Source organism: Solanum stenotomum, chromosome 6 (assembly GCF_019186545.1).
Source record: "Solanum stenotomum isolate F172 chromosome 6, ASM1918654v1, whole genome shotgun sequence".
Lineage (NCBI taxonomy): Eukaryota > Viridiplantae > Streptophyta > Magnoliopsida > Solanales > Solanaceae > Solanum > Solanum stenotomum.
Window position 1 is genome coordinate 4811337 of NC_064287.1, and position 20403 is coordinate 4831739.

General features: G+C 34.5%; 4 protein-coding genes across 6 annotated transcripts; 3 read left to right on the plus strand and 1 right to left on the minus strand.

Annotated features, from left to right (window-relative positions):
* The first annotated feature begins 584 nt into the window (after positions 1-584).
* Positions 585-3738, plus strand: LOC125869227 (pollen receptor-like kinase 2). Its single transcript, XM_049549795.1, has 3 exons — positions 585-1461; positions 1964-2635; positions 2926-3738. The coding sequence occupies exons 1-3, from the start codon at positions 762-764 to the stop codon at positions 3570-3572; spliced, it is 2019 nt and encodes a 672-aa protein (XP_049405752.1). The 5' UTR covers positions 585-761; the 3' UTR covers positions 3573-3738.
* Positions 3739-6484: 2746 nt separating this feature from the next.
* On the plus strand, positions 6485-8130 carry LOC125866569 (uncharacterized). Its single transcript, XM_049546837.1, has one exon. It carries the CDS (start codon positions 6491-6493, stop codon positions 8006-8008), a length of 1518 nt encoding a protein of 505 aa, XP_049402794.1. The 5' UTR covers positions 6485-6490; the 3' UTR covers positions 8009-8130.
* A 2077-nt stretch (positions 8131-10207) lies between these two features.
* Positions 10208-14931, plus strand: LOC125866568 (U-box domain-containing protein 35-like). Of its 2 annotated transcripts, XM_049546836.1 has the most exons (9): positions 10208-10448; positions 11059-11156; positions 11251-11375; positions 11468-11688; positions 11782-11848; positions 11977-12310; positions 12642-12743; positions 12869-13297; positions 13683-14931. In XM_049546836.1, the coding sequence occupies exons 1-9, from the start codon at positions 10274-10276 to the stop codon at positions 14463-14465; spliced, it is 2334 nt and encodes a 777-aa protein (XP_049402793.1). In that variant the 5' UTR covers positions 10208-10273; the 3' UTR covers positions 14466-14931. The 2 variants fall into 2 exon arrangements, with proteins under 2 accessions (XP_049402793.1, XP_049402792.1); XM_049546835.1 differs by having other exon boundaries at positions 11468-11848.
* LOC125866570 (pentatricopeptide repeat-containing protein At3g42630) lies at positions 13614-20325 on the minus strand. 2 transcript variants are annotated; one of them, XM_049546839.1, is made up of 5 exons: positions 20158-20323; positions 18222-19420; positions 17916-18015; positions 14175-14824; positions 13614-14067 (listed from the first exon to the last, which is right to left on the minus strand). In XM_049546839.1, exons 1-2 carry the CDS (start codon positions 20248-20250, stop codon positions 18284-18286), a joined length of 1230 nt encoding a protein of 409 aa, XP_049402796.1. In that variant the 5' UTR covers positions 20251-20323; the 3' UTR covers positions 13614-14067; positions 14175-14824; positions 17916-18015; positions 18222-18283. The 2 variants fall into 2 exon arrangements, with proteins under 2 accessions (XP_049402796.1, XP_049402795.1); XM_049546838.1 differs by lacking the exons at positions 13614-14067; positions 14175-14824; positions 17916-18015 and adding an exon at positions 15798-16131 and having other exon boundaries at positions 18222-19441; positions 20158-20325.
* Positions 20326-20403: the final 78 nt, after the last annotated feature.

Below are 20403 nucleotides of genomic sequence, written 5' to 3' on the forward strand. Positions count from 1 at the left end.
TATATAAGACACCTTGAAGAATTTATGCTCGAATTCATACTGAAAATTCAATATTTTAACCCTTCACTCCAAACCCATTCACATAAATTGTGATTGAAAAAATATCATGATTTCATTCTATCTACTCAAAGCAAAATATTCGACAATATTAATAGGGGAAGAAATAAATTACACTAGTTTTTGTGTTTCTTTACTATTCCTTTTGTTTCAACAATATGTACTACTTTCTTTTTTAGTACTTAAAAAAATGATGTTATTATTTATATTTCAATATTTTTTTAAAATTTTACATTTAACGTAATATATTTTAAATTATAAAATTCAAATAGCAATTTAATAGATTACACATATTTATTGAAATTCAGGCATGACATATCCTTGATCTCTAGTTAAAATATTTGAAGGCGATGAATATATATTATTTGAATTATAATTGAATTCAATGGCAAAGCATATTTTTCTCAAGTAACACCAAAGACCATAGATGACATTGTCAACTTTGAACTCCCTACTTTCCATTTGTCCATTTCTCCAAGCTTACTCTTAGCACCTCTCAAACTCTAAGCTTCTCTCTCCCTCACCTCCCTCCCATCTCTCTCCTCTTTGTGCTTCCCCATGCATGCCCACACAATCCCATTTCCCTAGAGATGTTGAAATTCTTTTTGCATGCCCTCTAAATCATAGTATTTTCTCATTTGTAATTGCCCTTTGTAAAGGGCGCGCACCCACAAGTGTGCGCACCCCTACAACTAGTCTATGCAATGTCGGTGGCTTATCGTTATAGCAACCACAATCGCCAGTATGGTCATCACCATCACTATCTCTTAATCCTCGTTGTGTTATTATTACTAGTCGTTGTCCCGATCAAATCGGATAGTTCTGAGGCAGAAATCCTCTTTCGATTTAGCAAGTCCTTGCAGAAAAATGGCGCAACAGCTAATTGGAATACGAAAGTATCGCCTTGCGATAAAAATACAGATAAACCCAATTGGGATAATGTTATTTGCGAAAACGGATTCGTTTTCGGGTTGCAATTGGAGAGTAAAGGCTTAAGTGGGACAATAGATGTGGATGCTCTTAAAGATTTGCCTAATTTCAGGACCATAAGTGTTATGAACAATAATTTTGAAGGACCTTTACCGAATTTAAGTAAACTTGCAGGGTTAAAAACGGCCTATTTCACAAATAACAAGTTTTCTGGCCAAATTGACAATACTCTTTTTGAAGGGATGCATTGGTTAAAAAAACTTCATCTTGCTAATAATCAATTTAGTGGTAAAATCCCATCTGTTTTGGGTCAATTGCCTAAGCTTACAGAATTGAGACTTGAAAACAACAAATTTGAAGGCCAAATACCTGATTTTGTTCAAGAGAGACTTATGGATATGAATTTTGCTAACAACTCTCTTGAGGGTCCAATTCCTCGTGGCCTTGCTAGTCTCAAACCTTCAGCATTTGAAGGTAATTTTATTTTTTTGTGTACATTGCTCTTTCATGTGTAGGATAAATACCATTTTTTGAAATCATTTTAACACTCATCTAGCTACGACGTACATAAATGTCTACATTTAGCTCATGATGAGGAGAGGATTGATCAAGTTCATATTATCAGATCATCAATCCATTTTCCAATCAATGTGAGACTCTTAACACTTCTTTCACGCCCATGTCAAACTGGAGCGTGGAGCCCAAAACGGGGATAAACCTGACTCTGACACCATAGAAAGATATGACGTTTGCGTCTAAGTAAATCTCAAAAGTTAGCTCACGAGGGAAAGATTGTCAAAGTCCATATTAGCAGACGATCAGCACACTCCCCATATGGCGCTTTAACCCACATTCTAACAATAGTTCTTCGTCATATTGACATTAGAAGAATTGTAGTTCATAACAATTTTTATATAGTTTTTAAATATCTCAATTTTAATGGTCTCATTTTTGTTCATGTGGTAAAATAATACAGGTAATGATCTTTGTGATGGTCCATTATCGAAATGCACGAGTGAACCAAAAGTAGCTCTCTGGACAATTATATTGGTGGTTATTGCAGTTGCAGCAGCAGTAGCAGCAATTGTTGTTGTTATCATCATTCTTCGTCGGGGCAAGCAGACACCCGAAACAGAAACAAGACCAACACCTACACTCTCTGGAGCTGCAGGGGGCGCTACTAACCAAACAGGGGCGCCCTCAGCAGCAGCAGATCTAAACAAAATGGAACAGGGCAGCAATCAAGCAATGGCTGCTCCTGCTCCTGACCAGTCTCCAGAGGGGACCGGTGGACTAAATAATAATAAGAGGCCTGAAGTACAACCAATACAAAAACTTCTATTCTTAAAAGATGATATTGAAAAATTTGATTTGCCAGATCTACTTAAGGCTTCAGCTGAAATATTGGGTAGCGGTGTATTTGGTTCGACTTATAAAGCTGCACTAAGCATGGGACGTGTTATGGTTGTCAAAAGATTTAGGCAAATGAATAATGTAGGCAAGGAAGATTTTCATGAGCATATGAGAAGGCTAGGTAGGTTGAGTCATAAGAACTTGCTTCCTGTTGTAGCTTTTTACTATAGGAAAGAGGAAAAGCTTTTGGTCTCAGAGTATGTCAACAATGTCAGCCTTGCAGTTCATCTTCATGGTACGTATTTCATGCTTTTAAGTTTCCGCGCTAAAATTAGATCATAAAATCATGATTTGCGCTACCAGTTTATTATATTAACTTAATCTATTTTAACCTTTGTTTTATTCAATTCATTTCAAAACAGAGTTGAGATATGCAACTCAAATCTTTTGAAGAGGGCTCATTTGTTGTTCTCTCTACCTACTCTACTAGCTAGAGTGATGATCTGACGTGTGATCATCTCATCTAAGATATTAAGTTTTTACTATGATGAACTCTGTGATCATCTCATTACACATATTGTTCAGGTAATAAATCGCGGGGGCAACCAAGTTTTGATTGGCCAACTCGATTGAAAATCGTAAAGGGAGTAGCCAAGGGACTATTGTACCTCTACAACGAGCTACCAAGCTTGACAGCACCCCACGGTCACCTCAAGTCCTCGAACGTGCTTCTGAATGAATCCTACGAGCCCCTCCTCACGGACTATGCATTACTACCCGTAGTAAACCTAGAACACGCTCAAGAACACATGATTGCTTACAAATCTCCTGAATTCAAACATAGTGGTCGTATCACACGTAAAAACGATGTGTGGACGCTTGGAATATTAATCCTCGAGATCATAACGGGTAAATTCCCGTCTAATTTCTTGCAACAAGGCAAGGGGAGTGACACGGATTTGGCTACGTGGGTAAGGTCCGTGGTAAATGAAGACATGACGGAGGTAGATGTATTCGAGAAGGAAATGAGAGGTACGACGAATTCAGAGGGGGAAATGATGAAGTTATTGAAGATAGCTTTGGGTTGTTGTGATCTTGATATGGAAAAGAGGTTTGATATGAAGGAAGCAATGGAAAGGATTGAGGAAGTAAAAGAGAGAGATGGGGATGATGATTTTTACTCTACAAGAGGATTATCTGATGATTATACTCAAGTTTCTATGAACATTTGAAGAGTGCTGGTTATACATACTCATAGTTCGTGTGTAACACTTTTTTATTTGTTCAAAAATCATCATGGTAAATATGGAATGGGACTTTTATTTTGTTTGATGCATGGTTGGGGGTCGTATATATTGGTCAATGAAACCACAAAATAAATAAATATGAAAACAAAAAAAAGAGATAGAAAAAATGAAGTTTAAGTGTTTTTTTGTTGTGATTCAATTGAAGCAAAGAACATGTAAATTGTCCTTGATGAATCTAGTTTAGCTAGTTGCCTTCACTTTTTTTCTTTTATGAAACTTTATCTAGTTTATTATATTTGGGGTTGTAAAAATTAATCCAAAAGCAATATGCAAGAACAATGAATTATGGATCTTTCAATTGCAGCTACACCATTAAAATTGGGTCGGATCGGGTTTTTCTACTTGGACGATCCATGATCCAAACCTAATATCTAACATAACCGCTTTTATTTTCATAGCTATCATTAAATCTCGTTATTTTTTCTTTATAAAAGAAAAAAAAACAAAAATCATTCCCTCTCGCAAAATTGTTTTCATACCACATCTTCTCAAGTCAATGTTTTAAGTTGGGGTGGAGCTAAAAATTTGGGTACGGATTCAATCGAATTTAGTATTGTTGAAATTATGTATTTTTTTAAAAGAAGTTTATTAAATATATACAAATATTAAGTTTAAACTCAGTTATTAACAAATGATGATTATAAAATTTTGAATTCAAAAAAACTAAAAGTTTAAATTCACCTCTAATTTTAAGATAACCTCACAAACTCAGAAGTTAGAACCATAAAAGAAAATAAATACAAAATACATACCAAATAAATTCCTAACGAGCTTGATAAATGGGCAAAGAAGATTTAGATTTCAGACAGCAAATCTTAAATTTTTAATTTGTTTATCTTACTGGGTCATTTTAAAAATATTATTTAATTTATTAACAACTCTTTAATTAACTTTCCATGTTTAAGATCATAACATTAAAAAATATTTTAATCTATTTTACATGTCTTTAATTTAATATCACAAAGTTTAAAAATTTCTATATATTTTTAAATTCCAAATCAAATAAAAAACATTAAAACGGAGGAAGCTTTGACTATGAGGGAGAAGAAAGAAAGAAACTAAACAAAGCTAAATTCATTAAAAAAAAAAACGACCTATTGAGGATACCTAGACATCTTATATTATTAAATTTCGAAGAGTCTCAAGAAACAAGAATAATAGACAAAATATGAGAACTAATTAAAAGGTTCACAACGGATTACGAGATATATGTCTATTATATCTTGGGCGGATTCCTTCTTTTGCTCCTCAGCCTATGGATACAAAAGAAGACAAAGGAGCTCCTTATTTGACTTTTTAATCCGCTTTTGAATTTTAATTACTTATCAACTTTAAAATTAATACATTTATTAAAAAATAATTATTTGAAAGAATTGTGATAAATAATTTAAGACGAAAAAGAGTAGTAAAAAAACCACACGATACTTAAATTTATGGAGAATGTGCGCAGATTAAATATAAATCATTATGGTCAACATAAAGCTCCGTGCTAGATCTGCAACAGAAATAGACACTATTTTAATTAAAGAATAAAGAGTTAATTACACTTAACACTTTTGTACTGGATTATTACTCAGTTACCAATAAAATTTTTATATTTTAAAATTAAATACTTATACCCTCAATACTATATTTTATTTTATTTTAACTATTAAGAAAATTCTACCACTGACATCCTTATTTTCTAAGAATATTTAAACCGTTTATATAATGAAAAAACTCTACATAAGTAAAAATCTATCTAATTATGTATATATAAGATAAATTTTGAAGTAGAAGAATAACAAAAAAAACAGCTAAATATATGTAATAAAATACGTAAATTAAATTAAATTAAATTACAATAATTTACATATTTTTAAAGTGCGAGAAAGTTAATACTAATGTCTAATGGTTGATATATGTTACAAAAGATAAACATTTTTAAATTATGTAGTTATGCTTATTTCCTATATTTATAAGTTTCAAAAGATAAACATTTTAAAGAAAATTATTCTTTTTTTATTGAAGGCACGAATAAATTCGTTTATCTTCGTAGAAACATTTTATTTTAGTTTTAATTGTTGTTTAATAGTTACATTTAAATATACTTGGTTACACATAAATCTCATGGGGGTTTGTAAATGTAAGATTTCCACTACTAAAAAATTACTATTTTCCTGATGAAAAATGTCAAGTAGCTATTTCTACATATATTTTAATTGAATTAGTGTGAAAATAAAAAAATAGCCATGTTTCCATATAAAAAGAATTAGGACACTTCCTAATATATTTTAATTGAATTAGTGTGAAAAGAAAAAATAGTCATTTTCCATATAAAAAAAAAATAGGACACTTCCTACTATTCCGTAAGAATCTATTTTCCATATATTATGCATTTTTTCAGTGAACTAATTAGGCAAAAAATAAGTAAGAAAATCATATGACACAATACATAAATGTGCATTTTAATTTGATTTCATTTCCAATTATATCATTCAACTTTGGGTGTGCACGTAGGACATGTATGTCTATTTGTTCAACTTTATACAAATTTAAGTGCCTACTTGTGAACACACAGAATTAAAGGGCATAAATATGAGTTGAGATCAAGTTAAAGAGTATATTTATGTATTATGTCAAATCATATTTGATAGCACAAATTTTTTTTAGTGATTCGCAATGAAAATAACCTTTATTTTTTATAGTGATATAATGGGTGTAAGTGTTTGATTTTAAAATATAAGGAAAGTATCAGAAACTGAGTCATATCACAAAGATAAATTACATTTAATCTAGCAAAACGCTTGATATAGTGATGGTACACTTTAATATCTTCTTGCTTCCTACTCCATCTTCTTGTCATGGCAAAACATCAAACCACTTCTTTCAATTTCAGATCTTCTTGCTCTATTCTTGTTTTTTTATCAATCTTCTCATCCATTCCTCTTCTCTATTGGTCTTATTCAATTGGTTATGGCTATTGTCATAATCAAGTAGAAAATAACAAAGAAGTGTTATCAATGGAACCAATTAATCTCCTCAAATTTCCAAAAGCTTGGAACCAACTTGTCTTTTCATCAAAACAACAACGTCGTACACCTCAGACAAGACTCCTTAAAATTGGTCTCTTTGTTAGGAAATGGCCAGAAAAAAATCAAGCTGGAGGTATGGAACGACACGCCTTAACACTCTATCTTGCCTTAGCTAAACGCGGACATGACCTTCACATCTTCACAACTTCTTCATCCGCGAATATTCCAAGTATCATGAGTAATCTCCATTTTCACATCTCGAGGCCTATAGGTTCAGGATATCTAAATCAAGTTGTTGCTTGGAAGCAATTTTTAGAAGAAAACACGACAAAGGCCTTTGATGTTATACATTCAGAGAGTGTAGGTCTCAGACTAACAAAATCAAGTAGTTACCTGAATAATGTTGCGGTTAGCTGGCATGGAATTGCTTATGAGACTATACATTCTGATATCATACAAGAACTCGTAAGAAATCCTCTAGATTCATCGTCACAACAAGTGATTAGTGATGGCAAAATGATGAAAGTTGTTGAAGAGGTAAAGTTCTTTCAATACTATGCTCACCATGTTGCCACGAGTGATCACGTAGGAGATGTACTTAAAAGGATCTATATGATCCCAGAAGAACGCGTTCATATCATCTTAAATGGAGTAGATGAGGAAATTTTTAAACCAGATGTCTCAAAAGGCAATGATTTTCTATTGAAATTAGGTATCAACAAAGATAGATCAAGGTCATCGATAATCCTAGGATTATCGGGTAGATTGGTTAAAGATAAAGGGCATCCATTAATGTTTGAAGCATTACAACAAATCTTCTTAGAGAACTCGACATTTAAGGATAGTGTGATCGTCCTAATAGCTGGAAATGGTCCATGGGGTGATCGATACAAAGAGCTAGGACCAAATGTGATGGTTTTAGGACCATTAGAACGTGCTCAATTGGCGGAGTTTTATAATGCAATAGATATATTTGTACACCCAACTTTACGAGCTCAAGGTTTAGATCAAGTACCATTGGAAGCATTTTTAACAGGTAAGCCAGTGATGGCGACAAAACTAGCAAGTTTTACTGGCTCTATTATTGTCAACGAAGATATGGGCTATACATTTTCACCTACAGTAAGCGAATTGAAGAAAGTTTTGTATGAAGTTTGGGAAGGGGGAAAGAAAAATTTGGAGAAAAAAGGCGGGTTTGCTAGGGAGAGAGGGTTGAAGATGTTTACTGCAACGAAAATGGTTGCTGCGTATGAGAGGCTATTTCTTTGTATTTCAGGTAACGATGAGGAAAAACAACAGAAGAACGAAGATTATTGTGTCTATCAGCCTCATCAAGAGATGGATTGATAGGAATATGAAACTTTGAGAGTCAGTTAGTTAGGTTGAAGGTTCATTTTTCGTTATGATATTGAAGTCTTGATTTTCTTAATTCATTGTTTATTTGATATTGAATTTTCATCTTACATCGTCCATGCTCCAGAGTCCACATGTGAATGAGTGTTCAGCCCCACATCTGGTTTGGGACGGGAAATTATATATACACCTTATATGGTATGGACGGTCCTTACCTCTTGAGCTAAATTCTAGGTTAAGTTAGATCTAAAGTATGTTTTTCTTGGCATCTTTCAAATGTTCAACTCATTTTGCTTAACTAAGCTTAAAATAAAGGAAACTTAACTGCTTGTATTGGAACTGGATTCCAACTCAGGTTTGTCTATTAGAAAATACTCTCTCCGTTCATTTTTTCTTCCTTAAGAAACAATGATTAATATAAATATTTTATCGAAATACCTATATTAATTGGTGGTGTATAGTCTTATCTCTCTAAAGAAAAGATTCGAGAAATAAATAATTATGTTAAGAATAAAATAAGAGAATAATTATATTTTTTTAATATATTAAAAATAACAAATAAAAATATGGAACAATATTAATTACTTAACCTTCATGCTAAATGCACCACCGTCCCCTTCGCTGACCTCCTAACCTCTCTTTGGTTTTATCAAATTAGTAATTTGTTACTCACATTACACTCTTTCCAAGTAATGGCACATGTTAACATTGAAAATGGTATTGAAGACTATTGAGTATTTGATATTAAAATAAAATAAAAAATTAACTGTTTAAAGACCAAAAAGATGCACAAAAATCAACACTTTGTATAAAGATTGAGTTGAAAAATAATAAGAATAGTAATACTATTTCTTTTTATCATAAACCCGTATGTTAAACTATTAAAATATTTACCAAAATCTCTACACTTATTAGTGATAATCTTAAGGATTTTATTTGTATAAAGATGGTTGACTATTGTATCACTAAGAAAAAGATAGATGTTATAAAGGAGTAATTTTATTAAGAATATATATTGTTATAATAAAAATGATTGTTGTTATATAGGGTGAAAAGAGTTAAGCATACCGTAATACGTAGAGAGATCAAAATACGAAGAAACGTCTTGTTTGTAATCAAGGGAGAATAGAGAAGGTTTTTTCCTACTATGTCGCAAGGAGCCTTCAAACTTGGGCAGTCATAATGACACGTCAATCAACTACTTCAGCGTTAGAATATATAGGCACGCGCTACGAAATAGTGTATTGTTAATTCACATTTAAGTGATAGTTAAATTTTTAGCCCTATAAAAGAAGGCTATGGAGAATAGAAACTAGACATCAAAAATCCTTAAAAGCTTTAGTTGTTCTCTAATTCTAATATTTTGAGTTGGACTTCAAATAATATGAGCTCATTTTTCAGCCCAAGATATCAGTTTATCCTAGAGACCTAGATTGATGTTATTATATGTAAAATAATGTAGCATGTTATCTAAATGAAAGTGCCACTACAAATTAAAATCATGTCACATGTTATGACATGACATGCTTAGTCATCAAATTAAAGACCAATAAAAATATGAAGATCAAGTATAACTTATTACACCATTTTCCAAAATCATAATGAACACCTTAATCGAAAGTATTTAAAATCACGTTACATGAATTTGGTAAATGGACGTACTTATATTTTCATATTGTTAGTAGTATACAATGTCATGTAATAATTATTAGTATCTCAAGATCTTACGAATTGCCACCTATTATTATTTTATGCTACATTGAACCGTTTAACTTGGAAAAATAATAAAATCACAGCTATAAACATTATTATTAAAAAAAAAAAAAAAACCATTTGTTTCCATGCCACGTCTTCTCTAGTCAAATATATATTTTTTCTGGTCCAAGAATTAGTCAATGTTTTAAGACAACCCTAAAGCTTAGAACCCTAAAAGAAAATAAATATTAAATAAATGAAAAAACAAATTCCTGGACGAGCTTGATAAATGGGCAAAACTCCTAGAGCCTCCAAAATGAATTAACATATATACATATAGAGATAAAAGAATTTCAACAACAAATTTTTTTAAAAAAACATATTGAGAAGAAAAAAAACTAAGCAAAGGGAAAAAAAACATAAAGAAACTTGGGACCTATTCGAGGTCCCTATACATATTGAAAGAAACAATTTAAGAATTGATCTTAAATTGAATATTTTCAATAATTATTATTGTGTTTGTGATTTTGTGGATAAATTTGTTGAAAAAGATCATATATTATAATGAGCCAAAGGAGTTTTACTGGAGATCAAAACAAGGCAACAGTAGTTGCAATAGATAAAGATAAAGGAAGCCAATATGCATTAAAATGGGCTGTTGATACTTTAATTGGAAAAGGCAAAAGTGTTACTCTTCTTCATGTTAAAGTTAGACCTTCTGTTTCCCTTCCTAATGCAGGTTTTTTTTTCTACCTTTATATAATCTTATTTTGAAATTTTTTTAAAAAAATCGACGAAAATCGATAGGAAATATTGATGTTTTTTCTGGTTCTTTGATGTCATATTGATGTACATTGCTAGTTTTGTGTTTTTGTTCTTCTTTTTGTGTTTAATCTTTTATTGTGTCATTTTCAATTGTTTCAAGAATTCTCTCTTTTGGTAAATGATTTGGCTGAAAGGTTTATCCTATCATTCTCTCTTTTGGTAAAATGGAGGTACATTTTTTTTCTTTATAGAAAAGGGTGAAAACTTACCTGCACGCGGTGTTTATCCCAACCGTAAAAAATGGCATGGATGTTTTTTTTTTATTTGTTGATAAGAGAGGTATATGTTCTGGCTTCAAAAGATAGACACATGCAAGATTTAAACGTGATGCTTTCAATCTTAAAGCTATGTAGTTCTCAAATAATGAATTTAGAATTTAATATTTATTAAAACTAAAGTGATTTCTTTCTACATATATATCTATGTTTCATGTCGAGAATATTAAGTTCAGTTGAACCTATTATTCAAAGCCTATATCCACCTCTGGCTTTAAACCTATTATTCGAATAACGTTCCTTTCTCAGATGTGAGTGATGGAACTCCCAGAGTATATAGAAGTGATCCTGATACTCAAGCAAAGGAGTTGTTCTTACCTTTCCGATGCTTCTGCAACCGTAAGAATGTAAGTGCACGTTGCTGCTTACACGTTCAATATTCCTCGTGTTCTTGCAGATGTCGTTTCATTTTCTGAATCATCTTATCTCTCTTTGTCGTAGATTCAAGTCAATGAAGTTGTAATTGAAGGCATAGACATAGCGACCTCCATAAGTGACTATGTTACAGCCAATGTCATAGAGAATCTGGTGGTGGGCGCTGCATCAAGGAACGGTTTTGTTAGCAGGTACTATTTTCTACTGTTTCCAATAAGTTGTAGTATTCAACAACATTGCACTATTTCATATCTAGCTACTTACGACATTTTTTACTTAAAAGATTCAAGACGATGGATGTCCCAACTGCGGTGTCCAAAGTCATACCTGGCTTTTGCACAGTTTATGTGATCGCCAAAGGCAAAGTTCAATCGACAAAGAATGCATCTTCTCCAGTTCCCAGTTCACCAACTCCCGTGCAGCAGAATCATTCCACCTCATCTCTAGGTGCTAAGCTTGGCTTCGCTGATACACGTTATGCACAAATCAGCAGCGACACAAAAGGTCTGTTTTTCCACCTGCAGCATATTGCGTTAATTTCTGTCATAAAGCAATTGAACACTGTTAGAACAGGTTTAACCTGTCCTATTTCAACAGGAAGTGTGACTGATATTAGGTCACCATACGCATCACGAAGCTCAGCTGACGATTTAGATAGCATCAAGTAAGTTTTTCAGAGAATCAGGAAGCAGACAGTACTTTATGCAATATATAAGAGGAAGTGCAAAATGTACTACTCCAAATGGTTGATTATCATAACACGACTCAATTTATATTTATCTCTTTCAACAGGTCCCCATTCAACAGAGGTAAAGGGATAAACAGATCATATGGAGACCTCTCAGTGGCAGAATCTGATTTATCATTTGTGAGCTCTGGTCGTCCAAGCTCTACATTTCCAATCTCTATGGACAGCAGTCACGATTTGGGTCTTCCCCCTCGGCTTTCAAACAGCTCAGACACAGATGCTAAATATTCTGCTCCGCGACTTTCAAACGGCTCAGAAACAGAGAGCAGATTAAGCTTTGGATCATCATTCTCAGCAACCAGGTTATCTGAAGCTAATGGCTTCTCATCAAATTCTTTTGATAGTGGCAATGGATCATGGTCTTCACCCAGCAACATGGTATGCATTTCAACATCAACTACAGGAGTATCTGCAAAAAATTGTTGAAACACACTAGATACAATATCACAAAAGCAATCTAAGTTTAACCAAATAAATCCAGAAAAAGTATAGGAAGATAAATATGGTGCAACAAACTCTAATCATTTGCTGGAACCTATCCTCCTCATGCTTCTAAGTTATGAATTTCATCACTTTTTTGTTGTTATGAAGGTGTTGTCATTCAAGCTTTCCTATGTTTCACTAAAGCTGTGACAGTGAAGGTTTCTTTACCAACTACTATTAGCACCAAATACAAAAGATAAATGATAAATATTTTTCTCTAATATAGGAAGACATAGAAGCAGAGATGAGAAGACTCAAGCAGGAACTCAAGCAGACCATGGACATGTACAGTTCAGCATGCAAGGAAGCACTTTCAGCAAAACATAAGGTATTAATTTGAGGTGGTGAAAATTTCTTTTTTTTTTATCAAAATATAGTACATTAGTGTATCAGAATATGTTGGAAAGTACCTTCTCTTGTGAACTGGAATGTAGCCTAATTTTTTTCATGCAGGCAATGGAACTTCACCGGTGGAAAGTAGAAGAAGAACAAAAATTAGAAGAGGCACGACTAGCAGAGGAAGCAGCACTGGCTGTTGCAGAGAAAGAAAAAGCAAAGTGCAGGGCAGCCCTTGAAGCAGCCGAAGAAGCACAGAGGATCGCCGAACGAGAGGCACAGAGAAGAATCAGTGCAGAAAGGAAGGCACTCAAGGAATCTGAAGAGAAGAAGAAGGTACTGGATGCCCTTGCACAGAGTGATTGCCGTTATCGTAAGTACACAATAGAGGAGATTGAAACAGCAACAGATAACTTTGCAGCAACTCGTAAAATTGGAGAAGGTGGATACGGGCCGGTATACAAGTGTTACTTGGATCACACACAGGTTGCGATTAAGGTTCTCCGTCCAGATGCTGCTCAGGGAAGGTCACAATTTCAGCAAGAGGTATGAAACTGAGGAATTCTTCCTTTGGTCAAAAGAAAGTAACTAAGATTTGAACACATTTAGAGAACATATGTGAGTTGTTTATCTTGCAGGAAAACAGAATATTAGTGTTCTGGCGTCATGAACTAAGCATCTGTATAAAAACTTGTGTCCTTCTTGGACCATAATCAGTGTTCAACAAATCAAAATATGTGAAATAGGAGCTATAGAGTCTCTAGATTGTGTGTATTACAAAATTGACGATGCCACACTACACCCCACCCGCTACACACCCGGAAAAGAAAGAAGAAAAGAAAAACATACCAAGCAAATCCAAAATTAGTCATAGAGTAGTTCCCGAAAAGGTTATATTCTCTCATGCCCCTTTTCATTTGCTCTGATGCAGGTTGAAGTTCTAAGCTGCATAAGGCATCCAAACATGGTTCTTCTACTTGGAGCCTGCCCTGAATTTGGCTGCCTAGTGTATGAGTACATGGCCAATGGGAGCTTAGATGATCGCCTCTTCCGAAGAGGAAGCACTCAAGTTCTTCCTTGGCAACTAAGATTTCGTATAGCTGCAGAGGTCGGAACTAGCCTCCTTTTCCTTCACCAGACCAAGCCAGAACCTCTAGTGCACCGGGATCTTAAACCTGGCAACATTTTGCTTGACCGCAATTATGTAAGTAAGATCAGCGATGTTGGTTTAGCTAGGCTCGTCCCCCCTTCTATAGCTGACTCCGTGACACAGTACCGAATGACATCAACAGCGGGAACATTTTGTTATATAGATCCTGAATATCAGCAAACTGGGATGTTGGGAACAAAATCTGATATATACTCATTTGGAATAATGCTTCTCCAAATAATTACAGCCAGACCTCCAATGGGTTTGACCCACCATGTTGAGAGGGCAATTGAGAAAGGCACTTTTGCTGATATGCTTGATCCAGCAGTTCCTGACTGGCCTATGGAAGAGGCTTTGACGTTTGCCAAGTTAGCACTCAAGTGTGCAGAACTCAGGCGTAAAGATCGACCAGATCTTGGCACTGTAATTTTGCCTGAACTTAACAGATTACGTGTACTTGCTGAAGAAGCAATGCAACCAATGCATTTTGGAAGCAGCCCAAGAAGCCCAACTACTGAAAGTCGATCTACCTCTCAAGTAAGTGATATAAGAACATCTTTGTAAAACAAACTGAAAACAGTTTCAACTTCAAGAAAATACCATGTGAATGCTGCAGATGGAAGAATGTCAGTGATGTTGATTGGCATACCCACCATGAAGAAGAACCTTCAAACACATAACAAGTCATGATCTTTTGCAGGTAATTTCAGGATCAGATAGCAATAAAAGCCGCTCAAGCAACCCCTTTTCATCAAGCACAAAATCAAGTGGTGAATAAGAATATGCATATAACAGAAAAAAGTTGGAGGAGCCAAGATACTGTTGACACCAAAGATACCACAAGCAGCTTCTTTAATGTAGTTCATCTTCTAGGTAGCTGAAGATAGCTGGTTTCATGCAGCTACAGTTACTTGTTATTTATCCTGCAAAAAGAAAATGATGCTTTAACTAAACTATGTTCATAAAAGTTGACAGACTTCTGATACCATGTTTCCTTTTGCTTTATAAAAAAGTTTTTTTTTCCCTTTAAGATCCTATATAAGGTCATGTGGCATGAGTAACACTATAAAAATGCAGGAATACGAATTTCCTGAACTCATTAGCTCTAACCAAGAAAATTTGGCACCAGAAGATTAACAAGTTGGAAGATGGACAAGATGGAACATCCAACTCTTTTAGTGAAACCACAAAATTCAAGCACTGTGATTATAACACTTGGAAAATGTTTTTTTTTTCTTTCAAAATAAGCGTAAGGAGAAATGCAAATGTTAGACGGATGTGCAGTCATACAAGATTAGAAAAAAATAAAAATGATGACATTTGGCAAAAGGTAAAAGTAGCGCATGTAGAGGATAAAATGAGAAAAGGTTGTTAGCTTGTCACGTGATATACCGACCTCAGATGCACCGGTCCATATTTGTGAAACTGTTGAAGTGTGTGACCTTCTCATCTAAAAGCTTAAGCTATTAGAGAGAGCACACATTCATTTTCTTAATTATATTCTCAACACGCCCCCCTCACTTGTGGGCTTAATTCTTTTTTTCATTGGCCAAGAATGTGGAAATTCTTTTTGATAATGGGTGACGGTTAGTTCTGATACCATGTTGAAATATGTGACCGACTTAATCTAGAAACTTAAGTTGTCAGAGAAAGCATACTATTATTTTGTTAACTATATTTTCAACCGAAATTATGATGATCAAAGGTAGTAAAAGGAGACAATATAGACCTAAAATCACATGGAATGAAGTTGTCTCGAAAAATTAAGTTTTGTTGGCGGAGTTCCACGTCAGTTGTGGACTGGGTATTCGGTCTCCTATTATTTTATTTTTTGATAAGGTAAACTATTATTGAAACAGTACCAAGAAGGATACAAGAATCAAAACAGAACCCAACTAGACAATCTGCTACTCTTTTCTACCTAACATCAGAAAATCCATGTACTAATCTAGATTAACTAACATATTGTTATTACACCAGAAGTACAGATCCACATTTATTTTTAACTCTAGAAATGTGATCTCTATGTCCTTCAAACAAAGCCTTGTTCCTTTCCAGCCAGATTGTCCAAGAAATGCAGAGTGGGATAGTCTTCCATATCTGTTTCAGCCTACTAGGAACCCTTTGAACATGCCAGCTTTCTAATGACTAATAGACCCTTATAACTTTTGACATCACCCATGAGATGCCAAAAACGCTAAGGAAAAGTTCCCAGCCTTGTCGAGAGAATCTGCAGTAGAGAAGTAAATGTTCAACTGTTTACTGTTCTTCTTCGCATAAATAGAATCTGTTACACAAAATAAAGCCCTTCTTCTGTAAATTATTTTGAGTATACATGCACCCTAGGTTGCAATCCATTCCAGACATGCTACCTTAACTAAAGTTTCAGTCTTCCAAATCATCTTCCAAGGCCAAGTACTATCCAAATGAAATGTTTCCCTTATAACAACTTTTAACAGAGAACTTCTTATCGTTACTGGTTGTCCAAATCAAAGGGGCCACTTTACCCTGAACAGACAGAGATCTCTTATATGGTTTTCGACAATACTCACCTCATGAGCTAGCTTTTGATATTGAGTTAGGACCGAAGTTCATTTTTCTTATCATGGTATTAGAGTTAGGCCCATCACAATTCTCTTGGTTTATCAGATGTAAATCCCCCCATCTAATATTGTTCATGCTACAGATGTCCAGTCCTAGCATACAGAATGTTCAGTTCCCACATCGATTGTGGTATTGGTAAGTCTCCTTATATGATTTTGGACCATTTTCACCTCATGAGCTAACTTTAGGGCTTGAGTTAGGTCCAAAATCAATTTTATTATCAGGATCCATGCAAACTTGTTGAAAAATAGCACACCAAAACATTAAAAGAAAAAAATTCATATAAACAATACAAATTAATAGGGACGAAAACTTGGACATGATGGTATGTTTGGTTTGAGTCTGATGTTTGTTAGGTATCCGTTAGAATACACTTGTCCCTCATAGGCTGTGCATGGGTTTTCGAAGAGATTTGTAAAGTCCTGGACCACCTATTGCCAAGGTTTTGGGTTAGATGCTCATATTCTTCACATGATATTAGAGCCGAACTCTCGTGAGCCCATTTGCACAACCATTTTCTCTTTCCATGTTCTATTGTTGTGCACTTCTCTTTCTCAACTCAGCCCATAAAGCTGCTCTGGGTTTCTCTCAGTTCAGCCCATTGAGCCACTAACATTACTCTAGGCCCACTATCCAAATGCATCACGTAATGAACCTGGTCCATTACTTGGATGTATCACAATGAATCTGGTCCATTACTTTTAGTTACTATTCATTCCATTAGTTAGTTACTAATCTGATAGTTAGTTGACTGGTTACTCATTAATTGGTGATGAGCTGGCATAGTTTGTTAGTATTCATTTACAAGATATTTTGTAGATTGGGGATATAAGACTTAGCACAATGCTCTCATTTGAATGTAACACACGAAAATAACGATAAATACAACTTCCTTTCTCTCTTTTCTCTTAGCTTGAATTCATTGATGGATTTGTGAGTTTGTGAGCTCATATTTTCTCACCCACTCATTAATCTATTGAGTCTAGTCTCTCTCTTCAATCTTCACCCTTTTAGCTACCAATACTCAGGTGTAAGTCCATCCAACCCTCGCCACATCAAGGCAGATTTTGAGTGTGTGTGTGTGTTTGTGTGTATAAAGCTTTAAGAAAAGTGCTAGTTTTCTGGGAGTTTTTGGAGACATGAAGTGGTTCCACTCGGAGGAAACTGTAACTGAAGATCCTCCTCGAGTTTCATTTATCTGCAGGAGTTTGTCTTCTTTCAGGTTACTAATCTTCAGTTTGTTTTTGATTTGTTGTTAGCATCTGTTAACCTATCCACTAAATTGTGCCACTCAGGTGAGCTTACTGAATGGATAGCTAGGCAAGAAAGGGACCCAAAAAAAGCATAAATGATGATTAAATGAAAAGAGAAAAAACAAAAGAAAGTTTAGAATTTTAAATTGCAACTAACCCACAAATGCAGCTTCCAGTTATATCCTTTCTGATCAAATCAGTGAATGGGTAGCTGCAGTCAGGGACGATAAACCACTTAAACCAGTGTATATGAAGAACTGGACAGACAGAAAACAAAATGTTATAATCTTGTTAGAATCAAATACTGTTTAAGAAACTGTTTCATCTTTCTCGCATATTATGGCATACTACGCAACATGTCCGAGGTGGATATTAGTATATTACTGTCTCGCATATCAGAAGTTACTTATGCACATTCATGGAGTTGAATTTGCTTTCAGTAACCAATGACAAACATGCTTACTTGTTCAAATAACTGAGCATAATGCAATTGCACAGAACTTCCAGCTCAGAAGCTATTCATCATCAATAGTTCCAAAAGATTTGATTACGGCGGAAGTATTTCTTGAGATAGGTGGTGATAAGCTCCTCATACGTCCAATTCTTTTTCTTACTGAACTCTAAACATGCCTCCGAGCTTAAGTGGAAATCTCCTTTCCCTATGGCCTCAAATACAAGCGGTTCTGTTGCTACTGTAACACAATCATTTATATTCAATTTCTGTAAAGCAAAATCCAAATTTCGTCCCAGACCTCTATCTAAGTATGCATCAACAACAGAACCGTAAGTCACAAGATCAGGAACTACCTTCTCATGTTTCATATGTTCAAGGGTTACATGCAGATCCCAAAATAAAGACATCTTTGAAAATGCCAAAGCTCTAATATTAAAAGTACTAAGATCAGGAAAAAATCCACTTTCTACCATTCTCACAAATTCTCTCTGCAAACTTTTCATTTTGAAGTTGGCAGCATAAGAAAGAAGTAACAGGTTCCACAGTAGATTCCCCACATTTCTCCTACAAAGACCGACATCTCTTACAAACTGACCTAAACTATAAAACTTCTCTTTCTTGAGATAAGCCAAGGATATAGACCTGATCGCTTCTTCCTCTATAAGAATTCTTGACATCTTAAGACGGCCATATGCAACTTCCATTTCACTCAGCGTGCCAAAATTGCTATAGTAAATAACATAGGCATTTCCAGTAGTAGAATCAACAGGGAACCCCATGGAAACCATCTCTTTCAGCATAACTTCCATCAATTCAAGCTGCCCTTTTTTTCCAAAACGAGAGATAGCCTGAGCATAAACATCACGAAGCAGGTTGGAATCTTTCAACTGAATCTGATGCAATATTCTGACAGCAACATCTAAATATCCTTTGCAGCCATAGATATCAATCAGTTCTGCAATTACATGAACATCCGGCAGAAATGAACTGTTCATAATTTCATCCCAAGCAGCTAATGCTTTGCAAAATAAACCATTACTAGCATAGCATAGCATCAATGCTGACAAGGTAGAGCTATCAGGTACAAAACCCTCAGATTTCTTTTCAAGGACTAGCCTTTCAGCAGCAACAGGCAATTTTTTCCTACTTAACCCCTGTATCAGTGAAGCACAATCTGCGTAATTACCACGTGGATCAATATTCCCTCCCTGTTTCATGCGCCAAAGTCTCTGTGATCAGTACAACATGCAACTTCCTTATAAGAGCAACCTCGTGAAAATATTTATGCAATGATTGTTTGGATAGTTGTTACTAATTGTATTGCTACTTTCAATACAATATTTGATTTGATTGTTACTTAAAATTTAATTATATTGTATTGTTAAATCCATCATTATGTAACAACGAAAAGACTCACGTTTTCTATAACGATCGATTTAGTGTGGTCGCGTTGTTATCTTTATTTTCTTTCTCATTTTGTCTTTGCTTACTATTTAATAATCCTTTTTATCCATTGCCCTACTTTTTCTATAATAACTCTACCTCATATCTTCCTACTTTTCTTTACTGTAGTTTCATCCTTGTTGATGTGTGTCATTGTGTAACAACAGGAACTATATAATCTATCCAAACATGTATTCTTCAAAACAATAGGTATAATAAATAACATGCACTTTAACTTGGTCTCCATCCACATTTATGCACTTAAACTTATATAAAGTTGAACAAGTAGTCACATGTGGTGTCCTACTTGACAACTCACGTACGTGTGCTCAACTTTATACAAGTTTAAGTTGGAGTGTGTTTATGTACTTAACCCAGTACAATGATACATAAAAATCATCCAAACAAGCTAATTTGAGTTGATTTAATTCAATTTAGCTTCAAAGATTAGTTCTAGAAAAGGAAAAAAATGAGCCAAGATGGATGGTAGTGAAAATTGTACCTTTTGTGCAGAAGATTGATTTTGGTGGGAAATTAAGGAAAATGGCCTCAATTTTGGAGTTACGGCTATGGATACAACTAACCCAGCTGCCATTGGTGACTTATCCTGAGAAGCTCAAACGCACAATGTTGCTGCCGCTAAACTTAAAACTGCGCCTATCGCCGGATCCACTTTCAACTTCTTATCTATTTTCCTCCCTCATTTTTTAGTTATCATCAAAAGTTAAATTAAATTATATTAATTTAA

Excerpts from the sequence above, each read along its gene's own strand:
- LOC125869227 (XM_049549795.1), top strand. The coding sequence starts at position 762 with ATGTCGGTGGCTTATCGTTATAGCAACCACAATCGCCAGTATGGTCAT. Across the intron at positions 1,462-1,963 it reads CAAACCTTCAGCATTTGAAG|GTAATGATCTTTGTGATGGT; the intron begins GTAATTTTATTT and ends AAAATAATACAG. Across the intron at positions 2,636-2,925 it reads CCTTGCAGTTCATCTTCATG|GTAATAAATCGCGGGGGCAA; the intron begins GTACGTATTTCA and ends CATATTGTTCAG.
- LOC125866569 (XM_049546837.1), top strand. The coding sequence starts at position 6,491 with ATGGCAAAACATCAAACCACTTCTTTCAATTTCAGATCTTCTTGCTCT.
- LOC125866568 (XM_049546835.1), top strand. The coding sequence starts at position 10,274 with ATGAGCCAAAGGAGTTTTACTGGAGATCAAAACAAGGCAACAGTAGTT. Across the intron at positions 12,311-12,641 it reads GGTCTTCACCCAGCAACATG|GAAGACATAGAAGCAGAGAT; the intron begins GTATGCATTTCA and ends TCTCTAATATAG. Across the intron at positions 12,744-12,868 it reads CACTTTCAGCAAAACATAAG|GCAATGGAACTTCACCGGTG; the intron begins GTATTAATTTGA and ends TTTTTCATGCAG.
- LOC125866570 (XM_049546838.1), bottom strand. The coding sequence starts at position 20,250 with ATGGCAGCTGGGTTAGTTGTATCCATAGCCGTAACTCCAAAATTGAGG. Across the intron at positions 19,442-20,157 it reads ATCAATCTTCTGCACAAAAG|AGACTTTGGCGCATGAAACA; the intron begins GTACAATTTTCA and ends TACTGATCACAG.